The 21,467-nt window shown below is 39.9% G+C and overlaps 1 protein-coding gene across 3 annotated transcripts in view; it reads right to left on the bottom strand.

Annotated features, from left to right (window-relative positions):
• bcorl1 (BCL6 corepressor like 1) overlaps window positions 1–21,467 on the bottom strand; it is a 265,520-nt gene that overhangs the window by 30,680 nt on the left and 213,373 nt on the right. For all 3 annotated transcript variants that reach the window (XM_087992055.1, XM_043704668.2, XM_043704670.2), the window contains 2 exons: window positions 8,547–8,713; window positions 6,866–7,011 (listed from right to left, as the gene is read on the bottom strand). In XM_087992055.1, the coding sequence (XP_087848181.1) occupies window positions 6,866–7,011; window positions 8,547–8,713 (313 nt within the window). The remainder of the gene's footprint in view (window positions 1–6,865; window positions 7,012–8,546; window positions 8,714–21,467) is intronic.

The following is a 21,467-nucleotide window of genomic DNA, read 5'->3' as shown; positions in this document are numbered from 1 at the left end:
GATTGGCGAACTAATAGAAGATAGGTCACTCTTTTATATGAAGGATATTTTAAACTGGAGAGGTTTCAGAAAAGATTTACCAGGAGTTTGCCGGGAACGGAGGGTTTGAGGTATAAAAATAGGTTGCAAAGACTGGGATTTTTTCTATGAAAGTTTGGGAGGTTGAGGGGTAAAGTCATTGAAAATCATGAGGGGCATAAATAAGGTGAATGACAAGGATCTCTTCTCGAGGGTGGGCAAGTTCAAAGCTAGGGGGCATACTTTTAAGGTGCAAGAAGATTTTAAAAGGACATAGAGTCATAGAGATGTACAGCACAGAAACAGACCCTTTGATCCAACTTGTCCATGCCGACCAGATATCCCAACCTAATGTAGTCCCATTTGCCAGCACTTGGCCCATTTCCCTCTAAACCCATCCTATTCATTTACCCATCCAGGTGCCTCTTAAATGTTGCAATTGTACCAGCCTGCACCACTTCCTCCGACAGCTCATTCCATACATGCAATACCCTCTGCGTGAAAAAGTTGCCCCTTAGGTCCCTTTTATATCATTCCTCTCTCACCCTAAACCTATGCCCTCTAGTTCTGGACTCCCCCACTCCAGGGAAAAGACTTTGTCTATTTATCCTATCCATGTCCTTCATGATTTTATAAACCTCTATGAGGTTACCCGTCAGCCTTCGATGCTCCAGGGAAAACAGCTCCAGCCTATTCAGCTTCTCCCTGTAGCTCAAATCCTCCAACTCTGGCAACTTCCTTATAATCTTTTCTGAACCCTTACAAGTTTCACAACATCCTTCCGATAGGAAGAACCAGAATTGCACGCAATATTCCAAAAGTAGCCTAACCAACGACCTGCACAACCACAACATGACCTCCCAATTCCAATACTCAATGTTCTGACCAATAAAGGAAAACATACTAAACGCCTTCCTCACTATCCAATCTACCTGCGACTCCACTTTCAAGGAGCTAAGAACGTGCACTCCAAAGTCTCTTTGTTCAGCAACAGTCCCTAAGACTTACCATTAAGTGTATAAGCCCTGCTAAGATTTGCTTTCCCAAAATGCAGCACCTTGCATTTATCGGAATTAAACTTCATCTGCCACTTCTCAGCCCATTGAACCATCTGGTCCAGATCCTGTTGTAATCTGAGGTAATCTTTTTCGCTGTCCACCACACCTCCAATTTTGGTGTCATCTGCAAACTTATTAACTATACCTCGTATGTTCACATCCAAATCAAATATAAATGACTAAAAGTAGTGGACCTAGCACCGATCTTTGTGGCACTCCACTGGTCACAGGCTTTTAGTCTGAAAAACAACCCTCCACCCCCACCCTCTGGCTGCTACCTTGGAGCCAGCTCTATATCCAAATGGCTAGTTCTCCCTGTATTCCATGTGATTTTACCTTGCTAACCAGTCTCCCATGGGGAACCCAGTCAAACGCCTTACTGAAGTCCATATAGATCACATCCATCCATCTGCCCTCATCAATCAGATTTGTTACTTTTTCAAAAAACTCAATCAAGTTCGTGAGACATGATTTCCCACGTAAAAAGCCATGGTGATCCCTAATCAGTCCTTGCTTTTCCAAATACGTGTAAATCCTGTCCCTCAGGGTTCCCTCCAACAACTTACCCACCAGCATCAGGCTCACCGGTCTATAGTTCCCTGGCTTGTCCTTACCCAGCTTTCTTAAATAATGGTACCACGTTAGCCAACCTCTAGTCTTCTGGCACCTCACCTGTGACTATCGATGATAAAAAATATCTCAACAAGGCACCCAGCAATCACATCCCTAGCTTCCCACAGAGTTCTAGGGTATATCTGATCACGTCCTGGGGATTTATCCAACTTTATGCGCATCAAGACATTCACACTTCTTCCTCTGTAATATGGATATTTTTCAAGATGTCACCATCTATTTTCCCACATTCTATATCTTCCATGCTCTTTTCCACAGTATACACTGATGCAAAATACTCATTTAGAATCTACACAATCTCCTTCGGCTCCACACAAAGGCTGCCTTGCTGATCTTTGAGGGGCCATATTCTCTCCCTAGTTACCCTTTTGTCCTTAATGTGTTTGTAAAAATCCTTTGGCTTGTCCTTAATCCTATTTGTCAAAGTTATTTTATGTCCCCTTTTTGCCCTCCTGATTTCTCTCTTAAGTATACTCCTACTGCCTTTATACGCTAAGGATTCACTCGATCTATCCTGACTATATAAGACATATGCTTCCTTCTTTTTCTTAATCAAACCCTTGATTGCACTGGTTATCCAGTATTCCCTACCCTACCAGCCTTTCCTTTCACCCTAACACCCTAACAGGAACATAGTGGGCGGCACGGTGGCACAGTGGTTAGCACTGCTGCCTCACAGTGCCAGAGACCCGGGTTCAATTCCCGCCTCAGGCGACTGACTGTGTGGAGTTTGCACGTTCTCCCAGTGTCTGCGTGGGTTTCCTCCAGGTGCTCCGGTTTCCTCCCACAGTCCAAAAGATGTGCAGGGCCAGGTGAATTGGCCATGCTAAATTGCCCGTAGTGTTAGGTAAGGGGTAAATATAGGGGTATGGGTGGGTTTCGCTTCGGCGGGTCGGTGTGGACTTGTTGGGCCGAAGGGCCTGTTTCTACACTGTAATGTAATGTAATCTAATCTAATCTAATGTCTCTGGACTCTCATTATCTCATTTCTGAAGGCTTCCAATATTCCAGCCGTCCCTTTACCTGCAAACATCTGCACCCAATCAACTTTTGAAAGTTCTTGCCTAATACCATCAAAATTAGCCTTCCTCCAATTTAGAATTTCAATTGTTACATCTGGTCTATCCTTTACCATCACTATTTTGAAACTAATAGAATTATGGTCGCTGGCCCCAAAGTGCTCTCCCACTGTTACCTCAGTCACCTGCCCTGCCTTATTTCCCTTCTCTAGTAGGTACATTCACATACTGAATCAGAAAATTTTCTTGTACACTCTTAACAAATTCCTCTCCATCTAAACCCTTAACACTATGGCCATTCCAGTCTACATTTGGAAATTTAAAATTCCCTGCCATAACCACCCTATTATTCTTACAGATAGCGGAGATCTCCTTACAAATTTGTTTCTCAATTTCCTCCTGGCTATTAGGGAGTCTATAATTCAATCCCTTTCCTATTTCTCATTTCCACCCAAATATCTTCCGGATGTACTCCCAGGAATATCCTCCCTCAGCACAGCTGTAATGCTATCCCTTATCAAAAACGCCACTCCCTCTCCTCTCTTGTTTCCATTTCTGTCCTTCCGAAGGCATTTGTATCCTTGAATATTAAGCTGCCAGTCCTGTCCATCCCTGAGCTATGTTTCTGTAATTGCTATGATATCCCAGTCCCATGTTCCTAACCATGCCCTCAGTTCATCTGCCTTCCCTGTTTCGCCTCTTGCATTGAAATAAATGAGGTTTAATTTATCAGTCCTACCTTGTTCTCTGCTTTGATCCTGCCTGTCCTGACTGTTTGACTCACTTCTTTTTTCAACTGTATCAGTCTCAGATTGATCTCTTTCCTCACTATCTCCCTGGCTCCCCCTCCCCAACACCCCACCTTACTAGTTTAAATCCTCACGAGCAGCTCTCACAAATCTCCCCACCAGTATATTAGTCCCTTTCCAATTCAGGTGCAATCCATCGTTCATGTACAGGTAACTTCTACCTCTAAACAGCTTCTAATGATCCAAAAATGTGAATCCTTCTCCCATGCACTAGCTCCTCAGCCATGCATCATCTGCTCTATCCTTCTATACCTATCCTCACTACCTCGTAGCACCTGGAGTAATCCAGAAATTACTACCCTCGAGGACCTCCTTTATAAATTCCTGCCTAACTCTCTACATTCTTCCTTCAGAATCTCATCCTTTTCCTTTTCTATGTCGTTGGTACCAATGTATACAATGATGTCCTGCTGGTTCCTCTCCCCTTTGAGAACATTTTGCACCCTCTCGGAGGCATCCTTGATCCTGGCACCAGGGAGGCAACACACCATTCTGATTTTCACTGCTGGCTGCAGAAACACCTGTCTGTATCCCTGACTAGAGACAGTCCCCTCACACAATTGATCTCTTGGAACCCGACGTACCTCTAATTACATTAGAGCCAACCTTGATATTAGAAACTTGGCTGTTCATGCTACATTCCCCTGAAAGTCCATCACTCCCTACATTTTCCAAAACAGCATACTTGAGATGGAGATAGCCACAGAAAACTCCTGTACTATCCGCCCACTTCTCCTACCTTCCTTGGAGTTAACCCATCTACCTGACTGCATGTGCGGCTTTTATCACTTCATATAACTGCCATCCATCACACCCCCTAGGTCTTGTAAATTCCTTATTGCCTCTGACTGTCACTCCAACAAATCCATTCAATCTGACAGGAATCACAACCAATGACATTTATTGCAAATATAATCCTCAGAAACCCTTAAACCCTCCCAAACCTCCTACATCTGACAAGAAGAGCATATAATTCTACTCAATGCCATTTTGCTCCTTCCATTCTATAGACTCAGAAATTAGCACCATCGTATTGCTCTACAATACACTGCTCTAGGCTAACTTAATGCTTATGGCTTATATTTAAAATTTAATCAAGAGACAGATCCCAATAAAAACATATAATCAAGGAAGAACCCACTCTATTCACTAATATAGATTTACAGCAAGGCTATACTTAAAAGGCTATTTACTTATCTGTTTCTGTGCTGTGAACTCTCCCAAACAGGCTCCTCCAAGATCAGTCGTGAATTTAGCCGTTTCTTAAATTTTCCTAGACACTGTGATGTCCAGCAATACATGAAATCAAACAGCCGTAAGTGCGCAGATTCACTGCTGTGTCAGTTAGCAGTGTGGATTTCTTTATCTCTCTCCCTTACAGACCATGTGCTTGCTGCCTTTGTCTGTCTTTCTCCCTTTTAAAAGTGCTGTTGTTTTGACTTTTGTTTTCCCAAAGAGACAGTGGTTTGTTTGTGGCATGAACTGCTAGCAAAAATGGTGGATGCAGGTACAGTTACAATGTTTAAAAGAAATTTAGATAAGTTCACGAATAGGAAAAGTTTGGAGAGAAAATGGCCAAGCACAGACAGGCCGGACTAGTTTAATTTAGGAACTTTTGCCATTGATTGGTTGGACTGAAGGGTTGGTTTCCATGCTGTATGACTCTTTGACAGAAAATTGGAATAAGGGGGACAATTTTAGAATGGCAACCTGTAACGAGTAGATCAGCAAAAGGGATAAATGTGAAGTGACAATTATTTACAATATATATATAAATGACTTGAAGAAAGCGAATGTTTTATGGCCAAGTTTGCAGATGACACAAAAATAAGTGGGAAGGCAAGTGGTATGGATGACTCTAAGAGCCTCTAAAGGGATACAAACAGATTAAACAAGTTGGTAAAAACTTGGTAAATGAAAATGTGAGGTTATGCATTTTGGCCAGATGAATAGTGGAACTGAATAGGATTTAAATAGAGTAAGTCTGCAGAAAGCTACAGAACAGAGGGATTTGGGACTCTTCATGCATGAATCACAAGTACTTAGCATCCAAGTTCAGTGGGTAATAGAGAAAATATATGGAATATTGGTCCCTTTTTCAAAGAGAATGGAGTAAAAGTAGGGACTCTTTGCTAAAATTTTACAATGCACTAGTCAGACCACACAGCTCGAACACCGAATAGTTTTGGCCTTATACCTAACGAAGGATATACTGGCATTGCAGACAGTCTACAGAAGGTTCCCTAAGCAAGGAGAGGTTGCGTAGCTTGAGCCTGCATTCACTGGAATTTAGAAGAATGATAACAATCTTATTGAAATATACAAGAACCATAGGGAACTTGAAAGGTAGATGAAGAAAGGTCGTTTCCCCTGGCGAGAGTGTCTAGGTCCAGGGGGTATAATTTCAGAATAAAGGGTTCACAGTTAAAACAGAAATGAGGGGGAATTTCTTTGCTCAGTGTATCTGTGGAATTACTTACTGCAAAGGATTGTTGAGGCTGAGTCATTAAGTACATTCAAGGCTGAGATAGACCCTTAATCACTAAAGAAAACAAGCATTTACGGGAATAAGCAGGAAAGTGGAGTTGGGGATTATTACATCAGCTGAGATTTCACTGAATTCTGAAGCAGTCCTGATAGACTGAATGGTCTACTTCTGCTCCTACATCTTTTGGCGTTAACCAATTGAAAAAGTGCCACAGCTATGTTAATGGAATTTTCTTTGATCTAAGTTTATATACTTAATATTGTAGTTTATATAAAAATCACTCCAGACCCAAAAAAGCCATTTGCTCTTTCATTTCCCCTTTCACACTCTCAAAACAAGTGCTTCAATCAGGTACTTTCAAACTACAATCACTGTTACATTAGCAACTGCAGCAGCTGATTTGTGCACAGCATGTTTTCACAAAAAAAGGAGGAGCAAATGTTGCAAGAAGAAGAAGCTCCCTAATCTTTGAATTCTGTTATGTGCTACTTTACATCCAGATGAATAGCTAGATGGGGCTTCAGTTTATCGTCTAATCTGAAAGACAGCACCTCAGATAATGCAGTACTCTGTCAATATTTAATTGAAGCATTAGTATGTGTGTCCTCATTTGAGCTCAAATGCTTGAGGGAGGGGATACCATATAAATTAGCTCTGTGTAATTGTTATTTAACTTAATGTTTCAAAAATACTTCATTCTGACATATTACAATAAAAAAATTGTTTTGCTGACTGTCACACGTATCATGAGCACATTGAAAACGTCAAAATATATTTTATGTCTGAATAAATTGAAACATTACAAATTTGGATATTAAGTGAGTAGCATAGGCTACATACCTAAAAGAAACTGTTTCATTGGCTCACTATGAGCCATCTTCAGAACCGTCTGACCTGAATAGGTAGCAAGGGTGGGATCTGCACCATACGACAGAAGAACATGGACAACATCCAGGTTATCATTCACGACAGCATCATGAATAGGTCTAAAACATAAAAACGGTAAGTTGTATTTAAAATCAAGTTGTAATGTCAACTGTAGCTCAAAATATTTAATAATTAGAAAAAGAAATCAGCAACAGGACAATACTACAGAACATAGTGAGCCAACAAGGGCTTATTGCAAATATATGATACATCGTAACACAATAAGATTACCTACCACATAAAGACTTCTTCATTTTTGAATAGAAAGCATCTTCAACCAGGAAATAAACTCAAACAGGTCAACAATACCTGCTGGGAAAGTGAGAGCAAGGCTGAGCATTTGTACTCAGCAATGTCGAGGAAGCTAATTTTGCCTGCAATGTGGAACTCTGTGGTTGGTTCCTCTTTCCTGAGGAACTGCAGATGATTGAGAAGGCGGTTGCTGTTGTTCTTGCAAATACTGCTCTTGCAACTATTGGTGTTATTGCTGCTCTTCTCAATCCTCATTGTTGGTCCACGGTTAAGTTGTGTAAACTGCTCCCATACTGCTGTAATGAATGACAGCTGGGAAGTGGAAATCAAAGGCAAGAAACCTCATGGTTCCAGCAATAACCTTTAAAAATATTGGGTATCACCTCCAAAGTAGTGAAGGCACACACAATCAGAAAATGCCTTGTGAGCAAAATCCTTTCATTTCGGCAAGGAAACAATTGTCAGACTTCAGAGTCAAAAGCTTTTGCTGTCTATTAATTGAATAGTTCTGGTATTCCCACAGTGGTTTTCCTTTGTTTTACTTGGTGAGTGTCAGAAAGTCCAGGAGACCCAGAGTCAAAGTCAGAGTCTGGGACTCAAATTTCACATGGTGAGCACTTAACATATATAAATGGCAGATCTACCTGTGCCACTGTGAATGTGCCACATTTTGAAGAACATGCAAAGGTTAAAAATGGAAGTTAGAGGGTGCCTGTTGGCTTCTTCAAATACCAGCAGTTCAGCTGACTAAACCTGCTATATGCACAGATACCAAACTGTCTTGATAGGTTAAAAATCCTCTTACATTGCATCAAGATAGTCTTATTAAAATGAATCATACAGAGATTGGAACATAAAGTTTAAATCAGCAGCCAAGGTTGCCAATCCTTGGTATCCAGAATGAAGAGGGAGCAGAAAAACATGTGTGGATAAATACTGCTGAGAAAAGGTGTAAGTGGCCCTATTTTATTTTAACGTTTTCAGTTCATGTGAATGACAGCATTTGTTCATTATAGCATAAAGGAACACATTTGCTGCACGTTGTGTCACACATTTATATGATTAGATGTTAAGCAGTACAGGCACTCTCTTGACATGAGGATTATTTAATGGAATGATCAACATCAATATATTTAAGGATTTCATCTAATGCAGATCCAAAATACACAGACAGACTTACAGGGAGGACCATTGTGAGGATTGTTCCATTTCTAAATGTGCTATATCTGTACTGTAATTGCTTTTAGTGAATTCTGGGAATGACCTTCCTTCTCCAATGCTAATGTTATCACTGCAGAACGTACAACATTCGTAATACTAAAATCACTTATAGCAACCTTACCTGGTACCATCCTGTGCACTGCAGTTGACATCTCCTCCATGCCCCAGGAGCCGTGTGACAATATCAAGCCAGCCACGTGCACAAGCTTCGTGCAATGCTGTATACCCAGCATTATCCCGGTGATTGACATCACAAATGGTGTTCTCCAAACAGTAGATAACTACATCCTACATGAGAGATCAAATATGCAGGATGTTATAAACGTATCAGAAAAAATCCATTTGATAAGACGACAGGACAAATTCTGACCATTGCTTGTCACTTTGGAAGACAGATGTAGATTCAAATCACACCAATTAATTAAAAATCCACATACAATTTATCTCCTTAATGTGCTCAGTTACTTTGCTGAGATACTGACATGTGCTACTCGGAGATAGTAAAGACTGCAGATGCTGGAAAGTCAGAGTTGATAAAGTGTGGACTTGAAAAAGGCACACAAGGTCAGGCAGCATTAGAAGAGCAGGACAGTCGAAGTTTGAGGTTGGGATCTTTCATCAGGACTGATGGAAGGTTCCGACCTGAAATATTGACTTCCCGGCTCCTCTAATACTGCTTGACCTGCTGTGCTTTTTCCAGCTCCACATGTTACCAACACTGACATGTGTTAGTTAGTTTTTATTCCCTGGCCAAAATGGCCATTCTTTTGTGTGTGATCTTACAATTTGAAAGTCTGGAATTCAAGCCCTACGGTGGAGACTTAAATATGTGTAATCTGGGTTGACATTGCCTGAGAAATTGGTGCAATATTGAAAGCACTTTTTTTGGATGAGATGCTAAATCAATGGCGTCTTAGTAGCTGTAAAAGATCAAATAGCACAATGCAAACAAGAGTAACGGAGTTCTCCTGCTTTTCGAGGGAACATTTATTCCTCAAACAATAAAACCACTTAATTATCTTATGATCAGTTTTAATCTCCATATTTATTGTAATGTCGTGAGTACACTTCAGAAACATCTGATGAGTGCTATGCATTTTGGGATGTCCTGAGGTCCTAAAGCGTGTCCGATCAATGCAAATATTTATTGTTTAATGCTAGAAATGGTGAAACGTATTTCAGCTAAAATTTATCCTTTGCTTATTTAATGTCCACAATGAATTTTCCAGTAGAGCTGTTGAACAGTACAGAAGAAAGGGAATATAGTTTGGTTTATTTCCCTTGCAACCCTTGGATGCTGCTCTAAGTTATATCACTCAGGTTACATTAGTTGAATTAGCAAACTTTGCATAGTATACTGGAACCTATCATTTATGGTGTAGGAACATTGGTTAATTAAAAAGAAAATGTCCAATATATTATTTCCTTTTGTGAAATTTGAGCTTGACAATTTTGGAATAACATGTAGGAAACTAGGTAACAACATTAAGGTAAAATTCATGCCATGTTTCTTTGCACGTCCAATGAACAAAATTGTAAGAACATTTCTAATTTGTGGAAAATTAACAACAGCTTTAACAAGGTTGACCTACCCACTTTCCTGCTATACCTCTCAATTCTTTCTCATTGGGTTTCTTAAGCCTATTTGTACTGTTCACCTTAAAATCCTTACCTTTGAACTTATTTCACAACTCTAAGTAATTTCATTTTTTTTAAAACATCATCTTCACTTAGCATAAAGTTCAGGAATGTATCTATAGTTGAAGAAAATGACCAGAGTACTTTATTCCAGACTATTGTTTACTTAAAGCCAATCTTCTCTGTACCAGTTCTCTGAAGATGGCTTTAATTCTTTCATCATTTTCTGTCCAATTAGCTAGTCATGGGGCAGGTTGCTTCACCATGCAAAACTATTTTTTTCAAACTTCCATTGATAAGAAATCTGTTGGACCATGGACAATAAACTCCACAAGAAGACTGTGTAAGATATAATTAATTTGGAAGTAAATGCCAGGAATCTAGTGATAGAAATTCCAGACTACAAAACATGATGTATTTCAAGACCAGATCACATTGGAAACTAATAAATTTCAATTAAAATTCACGTGGAAAAGTGAGGATTGAGATCTTTGCAACAAAAGCAAAGAACATTTGCTTACACACAAAGCACGTGAATTCCTTAACTCTTTAGCCCTGTGACTTAACATTACCATACAGTTGTTAATCCAGTTCCAATAGTATTGGGTTAGCAAAGCAATGTTCATCTTGTATTACTGGATCAGGGAAGGTAACTTACAAACAGGCATACATGGAACAGTACTTATGAAACTCTAACTGTGGTCAGTTTTTCCCAACGATTTATTTGGACAAACAGAGCAGTCAGTTTTTTTTCATGTAGTTGAAATTAAATTTGAGCTTTAATGCATGGTCTGCAATACTAAATTACTCTATTTTGCAAGGGGAATACATGCAAACTCAGCTTCATCAAACTGCCTTGCATATAAGCGACATTATTGCATACCAGCAATTGCGTACTATACTTGTGGCATTGGTGTGCTGTGGCAATGGCAGTATTTTTCTTTTGAATTAATATTTAACACACTGCTACTTTTCTTTCGGGAATCTCTTGGAACAAGTTCTCACAGATGGGATTTCTTGGTCTCTTTTTCCATGTTATAGAGTCATTTTAGAGTGACAATGACACAGGAGACCATTTGATCTGTCAAGTCCATGCAACATTTCTAACCTTTTGTAGTTCTGACAAAAGATCAATCTGGAAAATCAACTCTGTTCCTTTCTCCACTGTTTTTTTTTTAAGATTAGATTACTTACAGTGTGGAAACAGGCCCTTCGGCTCAACAAGTCCACACCGACCCGCTGAAGCACAACCCACCCAGACCCATTCCCCCACATTCACTCCTTCACCTAACACTACGGGCAATTTAGCATGGCCAATTTACCTAACCTGCACATTTTTGGATTGTGGGAGGAAACCGGAGCACCCAGAGGAAACCCACGCAGACACGGGGAGAATGTGCAAACTCCACACAGTCAGTCGCCTGAGGCGGGAATTGAACCCGGGTCTCTGGCGCTGTGAGGCAGCAGTGCTAACCACTGTGCCACCGTGCTGCCCACGTGTTACCTAATCACTAAATATTTCACCATTTTCTGCTTTTCCATCATATACTCGCTGCCATTCAGCACATTTTATGTTATAAGCCCATTAATTAAAGTTGTATTTGATCTATATCTGTAAAATGCCACAAGAGTACCATTTCTCCAGGCTGGAGTCAAAACCTAATGTTTGCTTTTTAGCTTGCTGTCAAAATTGTTTAATGCACGTCAATGTGTTTATTCAAGCATACTGGCTTAGTCATATTGGAACTCTTAACCAATACTATTCAATATTTTCTCTCATTTATTGCATTGCTGTACCTACATGTAGTGCAGCATTTGCTTACGTCATCACAGTGACTACTCTTCATCATTTGATCATTTAATGTTGCTCAAATGATTTAAGCTAGCAATTACTATATTGTTGCATTTGCAATAGTGATCTCTTGTGACAGTAAAAGGCACTCCAACAACTAGTTTACCATTACATCAATATAAGTTATCTGTGATCATTGGTACCATATCTTGGAATTTGGTACCTTAGAAACTACCACGACACCAACACCCTTAAGAACTCACATGTTCCTGCTTCATTTCAATGACCGGAAGCCTTACGGGATGGTTACTGGTGTCAAAATATACCCTCTGCAACCATGGCTGCTGGCTCTGTTACGGCTCCCCGAACTGAGGGTGAGATTAGAAACAATAGAGCCCATTCTTTGATCACGATCACCATGGGGTAGATGCTAGAACACCTGAAGATGAGGTCGGGTGGGAGCGGGAATTGCAGCACAGTACCGACAAAGGTATGCCAATTAATCTTTGCATGTTGGGTTTTGTACAACTGGAGCAGACAAAGAGCTTATGTGATGAACAATGAAGAACTAGGAGAGCAGCAACAATCATCCGAGGACAAAGATCAGGATGTTGAGCAGGAGGAACGTCATCTTCACCACGACAGAACAGTGCAGTACTGGATGCAACCACTCGGATAGAACTTAAATGACACCCAACTCCTATGGAAGTGATTTGGATGAAATGATCATGCCTTGACTGTATATTTCTTTTCTGTGAAAAGACTCTGTTTATTCCCAGAAGCAAATGTATATTTATTTCCTTGGTTTTCTTGTTGTTCTTTAAAAGATAATGTCTTAAAACTGTTTGAAAGTTTCCAACATGTGATACTCCCATATTGAAAAAAAATGACAAAACATTGTACTGTGTTTGCTATTAGGGAAAGTGTTCCATCGATCCCAAGAGCGAAGCCATCAGGAGTTCTCAACTCCTGGCAGGGTGACCGATGATGGCAAGGTTGGAGGGGAGGAACCAGGCAAAGCACAATCCAAAACAACCCCCCAGTGGCATTCCAGACAGAAGACATTCGTCTGATATCAATGGCTGCAATACCAGATAAATACTGCAGCAGTGGGAAGATGCCTAGTCATTGAGGTTTCCTTGTTACTTGAACTACCTTCTCTGTTAAGGACTATGTGTCTGCATTCTCATATTTTAAAAAGATGTTCCACACAAAAAGAATTCAACTCTCACCAGACACACACAACAGAATGCCTGCAGTGATCGGAGAGAGGAAACAGGAACAGGATGATGAGGTCTGGAAGTCCTGAGCTTTGGAGCGAAACATAGGCAGCGGAGTTCACTCAGTTTTTTCAGTCTTGAAATTTGAACAGGAGAAATTTTCAGCAGTTTTCTTCATGACCGAGCAGACTTTTCGGGATCTTTTCTACTCACCCCGCATTGGGGAAGTGGCCAGAAAAAGTGCCCTTAAAAACAGCTTGTTCCATCATCATCCTGACTGGAAAACTGCATCTAGCAGGCTCATCTGCCTACAATCTGAAAACCAAAGTCAAACTCAATCTTGGAATCTGGGATATGCAAACCCTCAGGGATAACAGGCAAAACAATCATCCAGAAGGAAGAACTGCCCTTGTTGACTGTGAACTCAGGTACTTCAACTTTGATATCACAGCCTTGCAGGAGACTCGAAGAGCAAATTAGGGGCAGCTGAGGGAAAAAGCTGGTGATGATGATCAACCAGGGTGCATGGAATCAGATTCATGATCAAGAACTCATCAAGCAACTCTCCGAGTTGGATTCAACAATCACCTCATGATTCTACGACTACAAATTGCCAATAACTAGCAGACAACATCATGGATGTCTTCAATCTTTGGTGACACAGACCAGTCCAAAGAAGACTTCTATTCCACTCCGGATACCATACTCGCCAACATTCCTAAAGAAAATAAAATTATCACCCTTGAGGACTTCAACACCAAGGTTGGAAAGGAACCACCAGAAAGGAACGGATTGGGAATTCCAAACCCAATGGGATTCAATTAGCCAAATGTGCTGAACATCAGCTGGTCATCACCAACACACTGTTCCACCAAAAAGACATGGAAGCAACCATGATCAAAGCACTGACACATGATGAACTATGTCGAGAGCGTGGTGCTGGAAAAGGAGAATTGATGTTTTGGGTATAACCTCTTCATTAGGAATTGTCCTTGAGGACTTAATTCCTGATGTAGGGCTTATGCCCGAAAGGTCGATTCTCCTGCTCCTCGGATAGTGCCTGACCTACTGTGCTTTTCCAGCACCACACACTCGACTCTGATTTCCAGCATCTGCAGTCCTCACATTCTCCCACATGATGGACTACATCATAGTTTGATCATCTGAGACCGAAAAGGGAGGTCATAGCCTACTGGTATTATCACTGGTCTGTTAGTCCCCAGACCCAGGTAATGTTTTGGGTGGATGGCGAAATTTAAGTTCAAATTTTAAAAATCTGGAATTAAGAGTCGAAATGATGAGCATGAATCGATTGTAGGGGAAAAAGCCATTTAGTTTACAAATGTCCCTTAGGGAAGGAAACTGCCATCTGTACCTGGCCTGCATGTGCTCCGCGTCAATGTGATTGACTCTTAACTGCCTGCTGGGCAATCAAAGAAGGGCAATAAATGTTGGTCCAGCCAGCGGTGCCCTCATCCCATGAATGAATTAAAAAGGATGTCCTCATTACCCAAAATGATGAATACTGCAGATGACTGTCAGATAGACTACCAGCTCATACACTCCCCAGCATTAATCAAACACAACCAAAAGCAGATGAAGGTGAATGAATAGTTTAGAATAAAAAGCTCAGCATTGCGTGCTTAAGGATAAGAGTCTTTGATTGTGACATTGTGCTGATACCAAGATCCTTCTGATTCTTCTATACGGTTCAGAAACTTGGACTATGTTTAGACAAATGTTAATAACTTCCCAATAACATTAAGAAGTAGCATCAACGCTGTTTGAGACAGATTCTCTGCATCAGCTAGGAAGTCAGACTTACTAACATCAGCATCTTTGAAGCAGCTAATAGTACCAGCATCAACGCCAAGATCACAAAACCAGCCCCACCAGGCCAGGACATGCTTAGAATTTCTACGTTATGACTACCAGAGCACAGCTTTGTCCCCCAGCTCATGGAAAGCACTCAAATGAGAGAATTTGATTTGATTTGATTTATATTATGCATGCAGTACAGGTAGATCACACCATAGGGTGATTAAATCGAGCAAGGAATACAAAGTTACAGCTGCAAAGAAGGTGCACAAGAAGCAACATCAGTATTTAGATTTGAAATATGAGAGGTCCATTCAGAAGTCTAACAGTGGAGAAGAAGTCGTTCTCGAACGTTTTGGTACGTGTATTTATGCTTTTGTATCTTCTGCCTGACGGAAGAGATTGCAAGAGATTATAACCGAGTGGGAGAGGCCTTTGATAACGTAGGCTGGCAACGAGAGGTGTGGATGGAGTTAATGGTTGGGAGGTTAGCTTGCATGATGGTCTGGGCTGTGTTCAAAACTTTCTGAAGTTTCTCATGGTCCTGGGCACAGTAGTTCCTGTACCAAGCTGTGATGTATCCAGATAGGATGCTTTTTATGGTGCATCTGTAAAAGTTGGTGAGGGTCCTTATGCTGAATTTCCTTAGTCTCCTGAAGAAGAAGTGTTGTTGTGCTTTTTTGACCATTGCATTGACATGAGTGGTTCAGGAGAGATTGTTGGTGATCATCACTCCGAAGAACTTGACCCTCTTGACTGATTAGCCGCACAAGGACCTACTGAACTCATGATCAATGACATATTAAGGGGAGGCAGAGACCATGTGGTATTATCGCTCCACTGTTAATCCAAAAAGAAATCAGGATAAAATAACCTCTTGAAAGCTACGGCATCATCACACCTGCTCTCTTAAAAATCAAGAACCAATCGATATACAAAGATGACTTCATTTTTAAAACCTTTAGTCTTATTCTACTAGTATACTACAATATATATACACATTACATTGACTCTAACCATGGAAACATTCAGTACTACAATCTATTTCTGTTGTTTACTCCTGCCATCGAACACCTCTGTCTTACTTCAAAGTCGCAACAACACAATGGCAATTATGTTTTCTTGCCCAACCATGTGTATAATTTGCAGATTGAATGGCTGCAACCATAAGCTCCATCTAAACAGTCTGGAATTTGTCCTTGAATTTTTCCAAAAACAGTAATGGATTATGATCAGTATTTACAATTGTTTCAGACACATTACTGCCAATATAAATGCTGAAATATTGTAATGCCAACACTAAGCTCAAGGTTTCCTTCTCAATTGTGGAATATTTCTGTTAATGAGTATTCAATTTTCTGTAAAAATACCCAATAGGTATTTCGATCTTCTAGTTGACTTCTTGTAAGCGTACAGTACCGAAACCTACATCACTCACATCGATTGCCATTTTGAATGGCTTTGCATAATTAGGTGGGGCTAACACTGGGGCAGTGGTTAACACAACTTTCAGGCTATCAGTCTGATAGTCCACCATTCTCTGAAATGTTCTGCACTTCTTCAGTATGGCAGTCAGTGGATCAACCACACTGCTAAAATTCGGTACAACCTTCTAATAAAACCCACTCAATCCTAGGAATCATCGTACTGTCGCCTTTGTTGATGGCATGGGAAACTCCGCAATAACCTTTGTTTTCACATTCCATGGGGCCATATGTCCGTGTCCAATAACATGTCCCAGGAACATGTCTTGTGCTTTTGCGTGTTCACTCTTAGTCATGTTTATCACTAAGCCTGCCTCCTGAAGTCAATCGAATAATTCCAATAGATGCTGCAAATGTTCCTTCCATGTGTGACTAAAAATCACCAAGTTATTGATGAACATGCACAATTGAGTAATCCAGAAGTGACTTTATTGGTTAGTCTTTGAAATGTGTCCTTCACACTTTTCATAGCATGACTTTAAATTGGTATAGTCCATTCAATGTCACAAAGGCCGAAATAGTTTTTGCTCTTTCAGATAAAGGTACCTGCTAGTATCCTCTGAGTAAGTTCAACTTAGAAATATAAGTTGCTTGTCCCACCTTCTCAATGCAGTCTTCCAAATAGGATATGAATCAGACTTTGTAGCTGCACTGACTTGGCAATATTCACATATAATGTTTGGGTACCATCTGGTCCTGGTACCGTTACTACGGATGAACTTCAGTTGCTGTAACTCACTTTGATTATGTTGTCGTGAAGTATGCGTTCAATCCCTTTTTGAACTTGAACTTTAGAGGGTTATGTCTATAAGGATGTTACTTAATTGGAATACCATTTCCTATATTTACATTATGCTTAATTAGATTAGTACTTCCCAGCTTATTCCCACATATCTTCCCACGTGATTGTAATAACTCTTTTAAGTCATTTCGATTTTCTTCTGGAAGATAACTCAATAATTTATCCCAATTTTTGAGAACTTCCTCATCGTCCAATTTAATTTGAGGAATGACCAATTCAGAATCCTCTGAACTTAGTTCTTCACTCTGTTACTGTTTACAATACATTGTCCTTGTGCTTTTCTTCCCTATCAAAGCTTCTTTTAAGCATATTCACATGACATAATCTGTGAAATTTCTTTCTATGAAGTATTCTTATCAAATAATTCACCTTACTCGACCTCCTTTCGATTTGATAAGGTCCACTAAACCTTACTTTTAAAGGTTCAACTACCACTAGAAGTAACACCAACATTTTTACTCCACTAGCAAAATTGCAAATTTTTGATTTCTTGTCTGCTTCCTTTTTCATCAGATGGTGTGTTACTTCTAAATGTTTTCTGGCCAACTCATCCACTCTGTTTAATCTTACCCTAAAATTTGACACGTAGTCCAAATATGGTCTCTGAACTCTGACTCACCAATTTTGCCTTAGGGAATTTCAGCAGTCTTCTCATCCCATACACAAAAACTAATTCAAATGGACTGAATTTGGTAATTCATTTGGTGCATCCCTAATTGCAAAAAGTAAAAATGGAATTATTTTATCCCAATCCTCTGGAGAGTCCTGACTATAAGCCATTAACGTGGTCTTTAAAATTTAATGCTCCCTGTGACTCTGGATGGTACACAGTGGATTTGAATTTTTTATTCCTAAGTTATCCATAACTTTCCGGAATAATTTTGATGTAAAATGTGACCTTTGATCTGATTATATGTCGGTGGGTGGTCCGTACCTTGTGAAAAAAACTCTTCTACAATTCTTTCAGTTGTGATACTGCACAATGGAACAGCCTCAGGAAATCTAGTGAACACATCCATTATGGTCAACAAATATTGATTCCCACTTTTTGTTTCAGGTAGGTGGCCTACACAATCAATTAAGACCCTTGTAAAAGGTTCCTCTAATAAGGGAATGGAAAAGTGCTGGTTTTATCATTACCTGAGGTTTTCCAATTATCTGACACGTATGACTTGTGTGGCAAAATTCAACTAAATCCTTATGCAGTCCAGGTCAGTAAAAAAACACTTTTGTATTTTGGCTTGGATTCTCCTTACTCCAAAATGACCTCCTATGTGTAATACATGTGCTACCCGCAACACCACCTTTCTATAACCCATCAGTAATACAACTTGATAAAATTTCTACCATTCGTCAACAGCCCAATTACGCAAACTTCTGCATTTCCTCATCAAGACTCATTTTTAAGATAGTAGCATTTTGGGATATCTTTCTTTAGATAATGCTTTTTGATACAACTGCTTTAGTTTTTCATCTTTCTGTTGTAACTCAGTTAATTTCTCTGAACTAACAATATCCACTTTGCCCTCCAGCTATTCATGCTTTTTCACATCTAATTGATCACACATAGCCTCTGATAATTGTACTTCAACTTCTTTATCTTTATTCTTTGATTTCTCTTCCTGCTTCAACCTGTGGCTTTGTGACCTTGTTATCACAATCAGAAAAATTCCCAGGATGTACTTCCTGTAATACCGCAGTTGCCTGATTTTTCACTGGCTTTTCAACCACAGTAGGCAGCACTCCCACCTGAGATCCAGCTATATCATTACCAAGGACATATTGTTTTTCTGGAGCAGAGAATTCCTCAAGTACTCTTACCACAAGTTCTCCACTTTTCTCTGGACACTCTAATCTCACTTTACATAATACAGTCCCTCTCGTCTCACCATTAATTCCACACATTACCAATTTTTCTGGCAATAGTCCTTCTCAATTACATATCTCATCTCTCGCCATCAATGACTGACATGCTCCTGTATCTCTTAAGATTGTAATTTCTTTACCTGCTCCTCCTGACAAATACGAGTTAACCTTACATCTGTAAATAAATGGTTTAAGCAGGTGTGACACCTTCTTCTCAACCAATCCCTAAACAGACTGTATATTCTGGTGCAGCTTTTTAGTTTCCACTTTGCTTTCCCTTACCACTTCAACAAAATTCATTGGCTTATCCAGTTTTTCCACAACTATCCTCGCAGTGCTTTTCCTAAACTACCAGTACTGCAACTTCATGCTGCCTACTTTATTGCAGTGAAAACACCTACGCTTTTTTCACTTCTCTTTCCCCCTCATGGGTTTCCTTTTTATCCTGTGGTAAACTATCTTTAATGAGATCTCCTTTTCTCTTGCCAACTAAAAATTTATCTTTTCCCCAATTTCTATCTGTTGAAATTAATGTTGGAAGCCAAACATTGATTTAAGAACCAACTCAATCAATCGGCCATTTCAGCTGCGAATCTTGCAGTTTAACTCTGTTCTTCCACACGAGTTCTTATTACTTCAGAAGTGAATTTTTAAACTCCTCTATAATAATTGTCTAAATGCGTCATATGCTTGATCTACCTATCCACCTATCAAAACTAATTATTTTGATCCTTTCAAACTCAAATGTACATTTGACCAGGCTCTCTCCTTAAATTCTTGAAACATTGTAGGTTTATGGCACTAGTTCATATACACTTAAGATGGCATTCTTCACCTCCTAGTACTATCCAGATACCTCGTCGGATAGTGATGCAAATACTTCACTAGCTCAATCTACCAACTTTGTTCGGGTCAATAATACCCACATGGTCACACGCCATTTCATTTGTTTAGCCACTTTTTCAAATGAAATGAAAAAGGCTTCTACATTCTTCTCATCGAAAGAAGGCAATGCGTGGACATATTTGAATAAATTCCCACCAGGCCCATGGGATTGCTCTCCATCACTATCGTCCATTGCTGATGAAGGGCTTATGCCTGAAACATCGACTGTCCTGCTCCTCGGATACTGCCTGACCGGCTGCGCTTTTCCAGCACCACACATTTCGACTTTTCACCAAGCCTATCTTTTATCTTCACCTCCGCCCTTTTAAGTCAACTCTCCTTTCTAATTGCCAACATCTAAGTTCAAACTCTCTTTCTGCTTTTCTTCTTTCTGCGAGAGCCTTCCTCTTCTTTCTTTTTCCTCTCCTTTTAATTATAATTCAAAACAGTTTCATTTCATTTCTCTTGCATCTAATTCACGCTGCTTCATTTGCAATTGAATTTTAGCCATCTCCAAATATTCTGATGGCATTTCCTGCAACTGAAATGCTGCGCAACTGCCACAACCATCTCCCCTTTCCTCACAGACACAAGCAACCCCAATCCCAATGTTGTTTACCTTGTTTGCCAATTCCAACGGGTTTGCTTTGCTCACTTCTCATAAATCTCCCAAAGTCACTTCTTCCTCTCCCAGAAAACTCTTAATGACTGAAAGAGCCATTACTACTCAAGGCACACCCTGTCTAAACCAACCTAATTTAATACCCAAAAGAAAAGACACCAACAATTACCAGTTGCAGCCTTTGAGTCCAACAATCTTAAACCCAACCTGGAATTATAGAGCCTACAATTTGCTTTGGAGCAGATCAGATGCCCTCAAAATATTTGAAGAAGACAACCGAGACCCTAACCTCTTATTTTTAATGGCAAGTATAAAGTGGCTATTCCCAATGTTAAGCAAAACAATTTATTTAAACACTGTCGTTAAAAAACAGCGCCAAAGAAAGAGAAATTTAGAATAACCTAACTGCATCAGAAACTTAACAGAATAATAAATACAGTAACTATTGCTAATTATCTGTTCCGATATTGTAACACTCCACAAACACACATCTTGGCAAAAAGGAAAATTCAAACACAGATTCTCACATGTAGTTCTCCAATCCAGGAGGAAAAAACATCAAGAGAAAATTCAGAGAGTAGCAGCTAGGAGACATTCACTGAAACTTTCAACTCTTTTGCAACACCAATAGCTTTGGTTTAAAGCTAAACTTAAAAAAAAACTTGAAAGCTTGGTCTGAGAGAGCTGGCCAGATGCAGGCTGCTTTTAACGTTCCAACTTTAAAAAAAAACCCAAGGCCTCATAAGCCTTGGTCTTCAGTGGCTAGCTCTCCACCTCTACCCTACAACCTCTTGTCAAAAAAATCAGGACAAAATAAATCAGGAAAGCCACAGCATCATTACATAGCAAATATTTATCACTTCTTACTGAAATAACTTTCAACAATAGCTCTGTAATGAACCAGTCTTTTATCTT

Source organism: Chiloscyllium plagiosum, unplaced genomic scaffold (genome assembly GCF_037043375.1).
Source record: "Chiloscyllium plagiosum isolate Xiang-an unplaced genomic scaffold, Cpla_swu_hap1 HiC_scaffold_11, whole genome shotgun sequence".
Taxonomy (NCBI): domain Eukaryota; kingdom Metazoa; phylum Chordata; class Chondrichthyes; order Orectolobiformes; family Hemiscylliidae; genus Chiloscyllium; species Chiloscyllium plagiosum.
Note: the sequence above shows the minus strand (reverse complement) of the source record. Positions and strands in the feature narration are given on the sequence as shown.